Here is a 12,630-nt window from a genome sequence, read left to right as displayed (position 1 = left end):
TGACTTTCATTTTCTTCCAAGTGCTTTGAAGGAAGTGTTTGTGAACTTACTCATGCATGGTTTCCGTCACTATGATCGCCAGCTGAGAAACGACCTCTTAGTAATAGCCACACTCATAGCTGAAAACCCTGGAGCACCAATGATTGTGAGTATTCATACTTTTGAGCCTTAAAGGCTGATAACATATTAACTACCCTGTTCTGAATGCACTGGATATAGTCCAAAATTACCACTTTCTTGGGATTTACTGTATTGTTAAATTCTATTTTCTCTCATGCTTGTCTATTTAGGACTTTTCTTCTAGGAAGACTGTTTCTTTCTGTAATTCTCTCTGCTTCAGAGACACTCAAACTCTTAATGCTGTTTGCTCCTGCCCAATAACATAAAGATGATTTGATAGTGAGAAAACAAAACAAAAATAACTGCAAGCCTTAACAGAAGGGTCCTGTTACAGGAAGCCTTATGTTTAAAACTGTACTCATTGTTTGAAAAATCTAAGGAATAAGATTATTACAGTAAGTTGCCTAAAGTGTGTGTTTACTTAATTACCCACATCTTCTGGAATATTTCATAGCTTTTACGAGAGAGCTGTATGGTTCCTTGTTTTAAATAAGCTAATATTCTTTGACTCTGTTTCACAGATTTAGATTTAGTTATGTCATGACTATTTAGAATTCTAAGAATTTGTCAAACAAATTTCTGATTACATGAATCAGCTAGATGTTGTTAGGGGACTGGTCGGGCATGTTCTCCTTTTATGGAATTCATCTTTGCTTGAATAAGAGTTTCACATTAAGTTTCACACTTGAGTACACACTTGCTGGATCGCCCTTATAATTTGGAATATGGAATCATAGAATTTAATTGACGCTTCCTGTTTTCCCAGTAACCATTTTAGAATGTCCATCACACTTTTACAGTAGCTTATTTTATGACTGAATTTTTCAGAGCCCAGATCCTCAAAAGTATTTGTGTCTAACTGCCATTGATGTGAATGGGAATTAGGTGCATAAATATTTTTGAGGATCTGGGCCCAGGCATTAATCTTTGTGATCACAGCTACAGTAGATATTTAGCAAACTTTTTTCTCCATCACATAAAAGTGCAAAAATTGAGAAACCATGCACTTTATGACAACCTACAAATCAGCTCAAAATTAAGTCTCCGGAGAAAGAAAAAGGAAATGAGAACTGTAAATTACTTCTGGAAAACAAGTACATTCTATAGGGTTGCTAACTGTCTAATCACACAAACCCAAACACCTTTGCTCAGCCCCTTCCCCGAGGCCATGCTCCAGCCCTGCCCCTTCTCTGAGGCTCCACTCCCTGCTCACTCCATCCCCCCTCCCTCCGTCACATGCTCTCCCCCACCCTCACTCACTTTCACCGGGCTGAGGCAGGGGGTTGAGGTGTGGGAGGGGGGATTTGGGGGCTGGGCTGAGGGGTTTGAAGTGTGGGAAGGGTCTCCAGGCTGAGCCTGGGGCAGAGGGTTGGGGTGCATGAGGGGGTGAGGGGCACAGGCTCCGGTTGGGCGGCTTACCTCAGGAAGCTCCTGGAAGTGACTGGCGTGTCTGGCTCCTAAGCTCAGGGGCAGCCAGCCGGTTCTGTGCACTGCCCCTGCCTGCAGGCACTGCCCCCACAGCTCCCATAGGCCATGGTTCCCGGCCAATGGGAGCTGCAGAGTCAGCACTCGGGGTCGGGGCAGCATGCAGAGACCCCACGGCCATCCCTGCACCTAGGAGCCAGTCATGTCAGTCACTTCCAGGAGCAATACAGAACCAGGGCAGATAGGGAGCCTGCCTTAGCCCCACTGCATTGCCGACTGGACTTTTAGCGGCATATTAAAATCTCCTAGATTGCTTTTAATAGCCACTGGGAGATCAAGGCCAATTCTGGGAGACTCCTGGCCAGTCCAGGAGGGTTGACAACCCTAATATTCCATGGTGGAAGAAAAATTTTCAGTTTAGACTGGACACTGTGTATTTATTTCGCTTTGTGTTTGGAGATTATCCATAAAGTTCAAGGGATGGGCTGTCAAGTACATTACCTTATATGAGCAGTAGATTGGTTTGTCATTTAACATAATGCAATAATAGTAATACTTCTAATAGTAATGCCTCTAATACTTCATGAAACAGTCATTTAAACAAAAAATGGCCATTTTGCTCAGACCAGCGATTTGAAACTTCAAAAGTTGAAAAGAATGTCTTACCACACATGAATTGCAAACTTCCTGTAAAAATAAGGCTCATAATAAAATTAAAGTTAGCATTTCTGAGTTTACCAGTAGCAGCAACTCTCTTTTTTTTTTTTTTTTTTTTTTTTTTTTTTTTTAAAGGGTAGCATGGTAATTATTAACCAATTTCCATCTTAGTTTATTATCAAATTAACATTTAGAGGAAAAATATGCACGTTAATATTCCAACAAATTATTTTCATTAAAACGCTGTTTTGTGGTTGTTCAATGAATATTGAAGCAAGTTGGAAATCTGTTAAATATTTCATCCCTCTATGGTATGACACATGTCCTTTTTTTTTTTTTTTTTTTTTTTTTTCTTTTGTAAGGAGGTCCATAAATCATCATTGCAGTATTTTTCTGATGACAAAAAGTGCTTTTTGCAGTTTGAGACTATTGGACTGAGCACAATATGAGCCCAGTAATTGCTAGATATATCAAGAAAGAGAAGAGCTGTTGTATCTCCTAGCTTGTCTAGTCAGTTCTTTGTACTATGTCCAGTCCTGGAGGTATTGTTGCTCAACTGGCTGTCTGGCAGCTATAGTTTGCTCACATCCATTTTTTGTCATGGACCATAACAGCCAAATTTTCAATATGTGGCATCCATTTGAGCACACATCACTCGTGCATACAATTTTCATGTGATCAGTTATAGATTTTATCATTTGAATGTAAAAAGCATATTTACATGCACAAATTGCATGCACAAAGGCACGTATGTGTGTACAAATGAATTGCACAAACATTACTCAAATTGGCAAAATCATATGCTCACAAATGAAGTGAGCCGCTTTGAAATTTTAGCCCTAACTACACTGTGAGACTGTTGTCTTCATCTGTGCCAGATTGGACCAATGAATGCCAATCTTTTGGGGGTTCCAGAGATATGCATACATTTGTGCAGAATGAAGTATACATTTTGATTAATTGAACCCTTAGATTACCAAATACCTTGTCAACTAATTTGGTAAAATGCTGAATATACTGACAAATGAGAGCTGATATTTTGAAATGTTGTCAAGAAAATAGTAAAACTTATGAGGTATGATTTAATTAAAACATCTTATTTTGTATGTCTGTTAGGAAAGTGGATTTACTAAGCAGTTAATACTATTAGCAACGTTTAATGAAGGTAAGATGTCGTCTTATTGCACGTGAAATATAAGTGCTTTTTTCCTAATTATCATATTTTGAATTTTTTGTGTAGCTTTAGTTGTAATTTGGCTATAATTTCCTTCCCAGTTAAAAGTCACAATCCTTTGGTAAGAGGTCTTAAGCTTACCTACAATTATGAAGATTTTGAGCTGAAAAAATTGCTGTTTAACATGGTTGCAGTCTTAGCGAAAGATCTGTGTGCAGTACAGGTAAGTTGTACCCAAATTGGTTGTGTAAATAAATGAGGGTTATATTGATCATAGCAATATCCTTTACTATCCATGTCCATATGCTCATCTGTAGGTTAATAATTCATAATCTTACACCAGTACTTAGCTTCAGACCTCGTGCTGATGCTGTACTGCAATATAAGGTGTCTATTTTTAGAGGTTTTGCAAATCTAGTCCAACACTAAAAAAAAAAAAAAAATTCGCTATTCTGAAAAGCGAAAGCTGGACATGACTCAAATGCAGATGTAGACGAGGACAAGCCAAGTTCATCACTGTTTCAGAAACCATGTTTTACTGAATTGGTGCAGAATATGAACAGTATTTGTCTTCACTGAACTATATTCAGCACTAGTTTCACTGTACCTGCTCCCATTGCCAACCACGGGTAATTTTCGTAGTACAGACCTGTCCTGTCCTGGGCATTTTCTCCCTATTTCTGCAGATTCTGACAACCTGAATGAGCCACTGGGCAATGAGTCAGTGAAACTGATGAGAGGCTAGCTGAGTGCATATGGTAGCTAAGAATTACCATCCATCAAGCTTGTCATTAGTTGCGACTGTCCTCCCACCACACACCAGTCTTTGAGCCTTTTATATCAGCATTACACCATACCACAAACATCACCCGCAACAGTCAAAACATCCTTGACACCCCCATCAAACTTGCCTCCTGTGATGCAGATCCTCCTCCCCTCCATAATGACTTCAATTTTATAATTATTATTATTGGTTATATTATTGTAGCAGCTTTAGGTCCTGGTCCATAAGTGGGATTCCTTTTTGCTATAGGGGCTATACAAACAAAGACCAAAAAGAGGTCCCTGCCCCATGATGATTTATACCAGATGAGGATGCGGCCCAACAGCTTTATCCGAGAGGCTAATTTAAAAAACAAAACAAAAAACAGTGTGATGTTAATCACTGAATTAGAACCAACTCGTTGAGGCCTTGATCCACACTGACCATTGATTCCAGTGATAAAGTGACCATTTATCATGCACAGAGAGAGTCTGTGCGTTGCCTAAACACTGAAGGATACATTTTAAAAGCCTTAAGGAGGAAATTGTAAACAGTTGAGTTAAAAACTATTTTAAAAATTAGTTGACTGAGTCTTAGATTTTTTTTTTCATATTTTCATGTGACATCATTAAGCTATATCTGTATCCTATTTATCTTTTGAATCTGCAGCTGCTAAATGAGGGTAAAGTGGTGCTGGCTTTGTTTCATTATGTAAAACCAAATGAAAAGCCTGGTGTACATGACTGGTCTGCAGCCCAATATGAAGAATTACAGCTTCATGCAATTGCTACATTAGCTTCAGTGGCTCCATTGTTAGTGGATGACTATATGACCTGTCAAGGGAATACTCGTCTCCTTATGTTTCTAGAATGGTGCGTGGGCCAAGGTGAGTTGACTTGAGACATCCATCTTAATTATATATCATGGCCCTGAAAATACAACACAACTATTAAACAGAAAAACTGATGAACATGGAATACAACTTTCAAATATAGTTCCTACAGCAACTATATCAGTTTTCTCATCAGTTTTTGAAAAACTTAAATAAATAGGAATAAACTCTCGTACTGAAGAAAGATGCTCTACAGTTTTCTACACAACAGCTCATCCAATGCACCTCATAGCTGGCCCACGTTACTCTTTTTTATTCCAGTTTTGAGTGTTTCCTGCACAGAAATGAGTAAACTTAATCTGAGTATTTTATGGTATAGATAAATATTCACTTTAATCTGGTAATCTCAATTTTCCCTCTTTTTAAAGATACCATAATAGAGGCTCTACTTAAATGTATACCCCAGATTAAAAAACACAGTAAGAGAACCAAAAAACTGCCACTGTGGCTAAACATCAAAGTAAAAGCAGTGGGAGGCAAAAAAAGCAAACAATGTTGGGAATCATTAAGGAAGGGATAGATAATAAGACAGAAAATATAATATTGTGTTCTGGGCCAAAGTGCTCGAAGCACCACAGGCCTGTCAGGAGTACTCTGAGAAAAACCAGGCTTACACGCAGCTATGAGTTATTGGCTTTATTGAAGGTTAGTGACCCACCCACAACGGGGACTCCAAGCATTGCAGTCACGGAGGCGGGGAACCCAGCACACCGGAGCTCTGCCTGGGACAGAGGCCGACGGAGGGGCAGACGGTCCGCGTTAATAAGCATTACACAAAAACAGCTCATGAATATAAAGTTAGGTGCTTCTTAAAGGGGGGCTTTCTACTGTCTGGTGAAGGGCCATGCAAAGCAGCTATGTCCTTCAAGAACTATCTCTATCCCACAATAACGAAGCAGCTATCTATGTCTCACAGGAACCTCTCAGCTCGAGAAAGCGGAAGTTCCCTGGCTAGCCCGTAACACAGTCTTCCGCAGTCTCTTACATATTGTCTCTATATAAATCCATGGTACGCTCACATCTTGGATACCACATGCAAATGTGGTGGTCTCATTTCAAAAAAGACACATTGGAATTGGAAAAGGTTCAGAAAAGGGCAACAAAAATTATTAGGGGTATGGAACGTCTTCCATATGAGGAGAAATTAATAAGACTGGGATTTTTCAGCTTGGAAAAGAGACTATTAAGGGGGGGGTTTGATTGAGATCTATAAAATCATGACTGGTGTGGAGAAAGTAAATAAGGAAGTGTTATTTACTCCTTTTCATAACATAAGAACTAGGGGCCACCTGACGAAATTAATGGGCAGCAGGTTTAAAACAAACAAAAGGAAGGTATTTCTTCACACAACCCACAGTCAACCTGTGGAACTCTTTGCCAGAGGATGTTGTGAAGGCCAAGACTGTAACAGGGTTCAAAAAAGAACTAGATAAATTCATGGAGGATAGGTCCATCAATGCTATTAGCCAGGATGGGCAGGGATGGTGTCCCTAACCTCTGTTTGCCAGAAGCTGGGAATGGGAGACAGGGAATGGATCACTTGATTACCTGTTCTGTTCATTCCCTGTTGGGAACCTGGCTCTGGCTACTATCAGAAGACAGGATATTGGGCTAGCTGGACCTTTGGTTTGACCCAGTATGGCCGTTCTTATGTTCTTTTACTTGTCTTATTGGAACACGGATTCCACTGAAAAAAACTAGTTAGTAACTTACTGAGCTAACTAAATTGTTGAAATAATTAAAAATACTCCTTAAAACACATTTGTAATGATGATAAAAAGTATAGTTAAGTATTTTAAGATTTATTAGAAAATTATTTTTAAACAAAAAGCCTTTGTAATAAGGGATTAGTTACTTTGGTTTTGGTTTATTTGAAATCTGCAAAATAGCAGCTGAAAGCACAATTTTATTTTGAATCTACACTGAATTGCAAAAGCAGATGTTTATTTTGATTTATCCACAGATCCCTTCTTCAGTCAAGGTAACTGTTTCCATGGTGCAGGTGGTCGTGGCAACAAACTTGCACAGATGCGCTACAGTCTGAGAGTCCTGAGATCTGTGGTGTCCCTTTGTGACGAAGCTGTGAACCTTGATCTTTGTGATCAGGGAGCAATTAACCAACTGTTGGGTAAAGCACAATTTATGTTGTGATATTTATCCAATATATAGTGCATTCTTCTGTTGAATATAGTGTGTTTCAAATGTTGCACATAAGTGTACAAACTGGAAATGTTATGTTCTCTAATTTCCTATTTTTACCTTCTATCACATAAAATTAGATGTGCTCCTTTTTTGTACATTTCTAATATTGATGTACAATCAACATTGTGCCACGTGGTACAGGTATTAGTTCATAGATATTAACACTTGAGGGTCATCATCAATTAACAGCTTTGACTCTTATCTGAGATACTTGCCTTTCTTCACTTAAAAAAGGAATTACCAGTAATCTCTTTCATGAAACATTTCTGTCAAAGCATGGTCTCTTGATCAGTAAAACATATCCAGATCCATCCATGTTATTGTGCTTTACTTTTTAATACATGTCCCTGACTGCTGAAAAATTTCAATATGTGAGGGCACTAATAGGGGCAAAAGTGAAAACAATGTAAAAATTCATTTTAATGTTGTGACACTACAACACACACCCACAAAATAGAATACTTCTGTAAAGCCAAGGGATATAATTTGAAAAGTGCAAGCTGTCTTATTATTTATTATTATTATTATTATTATTATGGTAGCACCTAGGGACCCCAATTATTAATCAGGGCCCCATTGTGCTTGGTACTGTACAAACACATAACACAAAGATGTTCTGAAGAGTGGAGAGAATCTACACTGAATTGCAATGAGAGAATAGTTTAGCATCCATCTTAATTCATTCTTTATCCTTTTTTTTGCTAAGAGTACTCACAAGGGTAGCAGACTCATTGGTCACTGAAAAAGTATCCTATGATAACTTTTTACCAGAATTGACTGAACTGATCTGAATCCATGACTTAATAATAATATCTTGTTGTCATAGAGCACTGTTTGTCAGTAAATCTCAAAGCACTTCAGAGTTTAGGAGTGAAAGGTTGTGGATCCCATTACTGTTTTGTATTCTCTGAACTCCCATATAATTTACATGCATAATTATGGCCCTGATCCTTGCCTGCTGAAATCAATGGCAGAACTCCTGTTGACTTGGATAGGAGCAGGGTCAGAAACTGTGACCCTAATACTCATTTACACTAAGACCATTTTAAAGCACTCTGACAGAGAAAAGGGACCTTAAAATGAGCAGAAATGTAACTGGCGCTCACTTTTGCTGCCAGAGTGGTGTAAAGGGGCCTTTGTATAAACGCAGAATCAGTGCCTACACATAAGTCTTTTATCTGTTAAATGTTGTGCCCTGAGAATAAGGGAGAGAAATGCAGAGTAAAGCTTCTCTGGTTCTGTCTCACTCTGCACCTCAGACCACTTCTTAGTCCAATATAGCATACCTACTATAATGTACTATTTATTTTAATTTGTGTCAATTGTGAAGTCAGGAATTGTTTACAAAGTTATTTTTATTTTGTTTTGCTTTTTAAATAAAACTTCCAGGAGTGCAACAGAACCAAAATTGGAGGAATCTAATGATGGCATGATGTGGAAGATAGAGAATGACTTATAATAGAAATTCTATTTTTGGAGAGAAATAAAGGGTTTAATGTCCTTGGACGAAAATCTGGTCCCACTGAAGTCAATGGAAAAACACCATTGATTGCAGTGGAGCCAGGATTTCACCCCTTATTTTGGATATCAAATTGTGGAGCTTTAATTTATCCTGGGAGGGTACTTAAGTGGGCTTCTCTACTTGGTGAGTTATCTTGTGGCAAGCCAGGATGTGAATCTAAAGCACACCAGCTTGCTGCTCGCTAACTGGTTATATGGATATTACTACAGCACCGTGATAGTCCTGGAGTGCTGCTTAGTATTCTGCTCTCTGTACACTAAGCCGTACTCTGGGGACTTTCACTACTCTGTATCCACATGGCAAGTTAGTGCACAGCAAGCTGGTGTACTGTAGAGTCACACCTGGTTTTCAGCTTAGTAGTTTGCTGTGTGGACAAGCCTATAGTTCCACTGGCTTTAGTCCAGGGGGGTAAAGGTTACACAATCTAATCCTTAATTTTCATTGTTAGCAACTAATTTTCATTCAGGTATACTACAGGTTGTGAGATTTTGTGAAGCTCAGTAGATAAATATTGTATAGCACAGGTAGATTGTGTTAGACAATAGAGTACTTGCATTGGAAAATTTTATTTTAAAAATATCAGCAAAGGTAGTAACTGGATATAATGAGCTTTTCTGTGTAAAACAGGACACTCGTGTTTTTAATTTGTCTGTCATTCCAGATATATTAAAGCACATAGCAAACAAATCTAAAGAAAAAGAAGATGCCATTGTACTGGAAATTCAAACTGATATATTACTTATCTTGTCTACTCTCTGTGAAAATGATCTTCATAGAAAGGTAATCCTACTGCATTATTCTGTGAGAAGTTGAAATACATTTTTATTTAAATTACACTACCATTTTCTTCAAAGATAACTCATTTGTAGTTCACCACTCATGAATAAAAGGCTCTCTGACAACTAGTTTCAGTGATGTTGCATTTTACTTCCATCATCTTACTCATAGTCCTTTTGAGCAGTTGACAGAACCCTGTCATTACCATTTTGCATCATCTAAATAAAGGGATGAAAATATGTTTGTTGGGGTGAAGAAATAATGAGATAAGAAGGACTTTTAGAATCAAAAACTGAAAATCTATTTTAGCACTGTCAGTATAAGGAAAAAATTCTCCTCTAGTTCATGCAGAAGGACTAATACAGATACAAGGACATGATTTAGTTTTTGTTTGTTTGAGATTTTGTGTGTATTTAGGAAAAATACAGCTTTGATTAATGTTTAACAGGAACTGTTTGGCTGTGAAGGAGTGGATATACTTATTCCATTCATGAAGATGGATCCAAATAAGTTATATAGTGGATTAGGTCATAATCGACTCCTTTTTAGCACATTAGACAGTTTGTGGTAAGTGTGGAACTATTTTAATAACAGTAATTGTTAAAAGGAAGTCTTGTATTTTATGTTTGTACAGTTGTTACTCTTCTCTAGACATGAAGACCTTTCTCTAATTTAAGGTGCTTAAGTGTTCATTATGCTATTTGACTAAATCATCATAAAAATATTTTTGTACACAATTCGTACTAGATCTGAGGCTCAATCCTTGGTCCTAATTTCACCCATAGCAGACAGAAAGATGCCCTAAAAGAGCAGCTGAAGATTTCTCCTGTGCCAGGAAAATTCTTGAATTGCACAAGCAATGCTTGGCTTTAGGCCACCCACTTCCTCCTCCCACTCTTGACACAGGTATCCTGTTGGGAGTAAGGAAGGGCCATGCCAAAGGTGGGAAGTGGAGCACCTTGTGAACTCATCCTCAGTTGCCACACCTACTGGGTACGAGTAGAATATCTTGTACTGTGAGCTGTTTCTGCTCCTAGGCAACCAGGATTGAGGTAGTAGAAAGGTAGCTTTGAGCTGTACTGAATGAAGATTGCATCAATGATATGCAAAGAAGTCCTTTAGGCACTGGTTTCGATCTTCAGATGATGCTGACCATGAACTTGAGGAAGTAGAAGTGGCTCTAAGGGTATGTCTACACTGGCAAATTTCTGCACAACTTGTACCACTTTTATTAAAAGGCTGGAATTAAACCGCTGCTGCATGTCCACACTATGCTCTTTGTGATGCTGGAGCGCATCCACATTAGCAGTCTTACAATGGCAAAGACAACAGTGCATTGTGGTAGCTATTCCACTGTGCAACTGGCCGCAGGGTGCTTTAGGAAGGTTTGCAGTGCCTCATGGGGCAGGCACAGTGTCACATGATACAAGTTTCCCAATCCCATGGGCATCCTACTACATCGCCAGCTGCTTTTCAACTGAAGTAGGGGGATGGAAGTGTAAGTGTGTGTGTGTGTGTGTGTGTGTGTGTGTGTGTGTGTGTGTGAGTGTGTATGGAGGAGGAGAGAGAGAGACAGTGTGTTTTGGGAACAGAGTGTGTCAGCATGCAGTCTTGTTGCTTTCTGCTGCTGTCTGAATTTACCAGTCCTGAGGCAGGGGGAGGGAGAAACCCCGACATCAGCCCCCGCCCCCCTCCCTGGGCTCTCTGCACAGTAATCTCTGTCTCAGTCACACAACACACACACACACACACACACCTCTGCCTCTGTGTTTAACAGCACAAGCATTCCACATTAATGGTTTGCTTTATGTCACGGAGCAGATCAGCACAGCACGCAACGGCTGTCAGAAACAGTGCTTTGAAAGGGGAGGGGCGCATGTCTCCAGGGCAGCTGAGTTCAAAACAATGAGCAGAGTGGTCACTTGAGGCATTATGGGAAAGCTCTGGAGGCCAATTACAGCACAGAAAGCAATCATTAGTCTACATTGGCAATAGCGCGCTGGAGCCTCTGCGCAAATAGCTTACGATTCTCGTTGAGGTGTTTTTTCTGCAGCACTGCAACTGAGGCATTTCTGCATACAATGTGGCTTGGCAGTGTGTGCACGTCTGTAGTTTGAATGCAGAAAGCTGCTTTACCACGCAGAAACTTGCCAATGTAGACAAGCCTTTAGTCTCCCCAGGTCCTGAGGTGGCTGGGGCCCAAATGAGGTTGCTCTAACCTACAACGGCTGAAACAAACCTTTTCAGAATTTTTTTTTTTTGTAACATACTTAAAACTAGTGGCTTCTTCAATCAATTTTTAGCAAGTATATTTATTTTCTTCTGTTACAAGCAATGCAGAGTTAATATATTTAAATGCAGTGATAAAGTGATGGATACTGTACCACCTTTCTGTTTCCCAGTAAACATCCTATGTTATATCTAATAATATTTTTATGCAACACATTAAAGTAAATTATCTGCATGTTTGCTAGGATGTTGTATAGTGTGAAAGGTGTTTATTTCTAACATGGAAATTATTTCTATTTAAGGTGCTGTGTCATGGGATGTTACATCACAGAGGATTATTTTCTCAGAAAAGAGGGCATTTTTCTCCTTCTGGATTTGTTGGCAGTAGGTATTATTATTATTATTATTATTATTATTATATTATTTATTAGAGAATAACACTAGTACTAAAGCATAGAAAAATAGCAAGTTTTCCTTTTTTGTTATTGCTCCTGCTGAGAGTATCATATCGGTATACAATATAATGTGAAACCCAGAGCAATTAATTCACTCAATGTAAGTACCTACACTCCAGGGCACATGCATATATCATACACGTTTCTCATTTTATCTTTGTTTTTTAAAAATTATTTGTTGGTGTTAATTTCACTCAAATTTATATTTTAATGGATTCTTCTATTTATAGGCTATTCACTGATTCAGGAGAGCATTTAAGCACATGCTTAAGTCTCATTGAAATCAATAGGGATAAACTTAAGCATGTCTTTAAGTGCCTTGATGAATTATGGACTTAAAAGGTACTTTATAGACACATGGCCAGCATTTTACTACTGGCAACCTAAGGTACTCACACAAAGCTTGTGGGCCTT

The 12,630-nt window shown here is 38.7% G+C and overlaps 1 protein-coding gene across 4 annotated transcripts in view; it reads left to right on the top strand.

Moving 5' to 3' along the window:
- CFAP69 (cilia and flagella associated protein 69) overlaps positions 1-12,630 on the top strand; it is a 48,685-nt gene that overhangs the window by 14,391 nt on the left and 21,664 nt on the right. For all 4 annotated transcript variants that reach the window (XM_038393520.1, XM_043509352.1, XM_038393522.2 and 1 more), the window contains 8 exons: positions 22-145; positions 3,319-3,367; positions 3,478-3,599; positions 4,809-5,025; positions 6,995-7,159; positions 9,417-9,535; positions 9,981-10,099; positions 12,064-12,145. In XM_038393520.1, coding sequence (XP_038249448.1) covers positions 22-145; positions 3,319-3,367; positions 3,478-3,599; positions 4,809-5,025; positions 6,995-7,159; positions 9,417-9,535; positions 9,981-10,099; positions 12,064-12,145 — 997 coding nt within the window. The remainder of the gene's footprint in view (positions 1-21; positions 146-3,318; positions 3,368-3,477; positions 3,600-4,808; positions 5,026-6,994; positions 7,160-9,416; positions 9,536-9,980; positions 10,100-12,063; positions 12,146-12,630) is intronic.

The sequence above is a fragment of the Dermochelys coriacea genome, chromosome 2 (genome assembly GCF_009764565.3).
Source record: "Dermochelys coriacea isolate rDerCor1 chromosome 2, rDerCor1.pri.v4, whole genome shotgun sequence".
NCBI lineage: Eukaryota > Metazoa > Chordata > Testudines > Dermochelyidae > Dermochelys > Dermochelys coriacea.
Note: the sequence above shows the minus strand (reverse complement) of the source record. Positions and strands in the feature narration are given on the sequence as shown.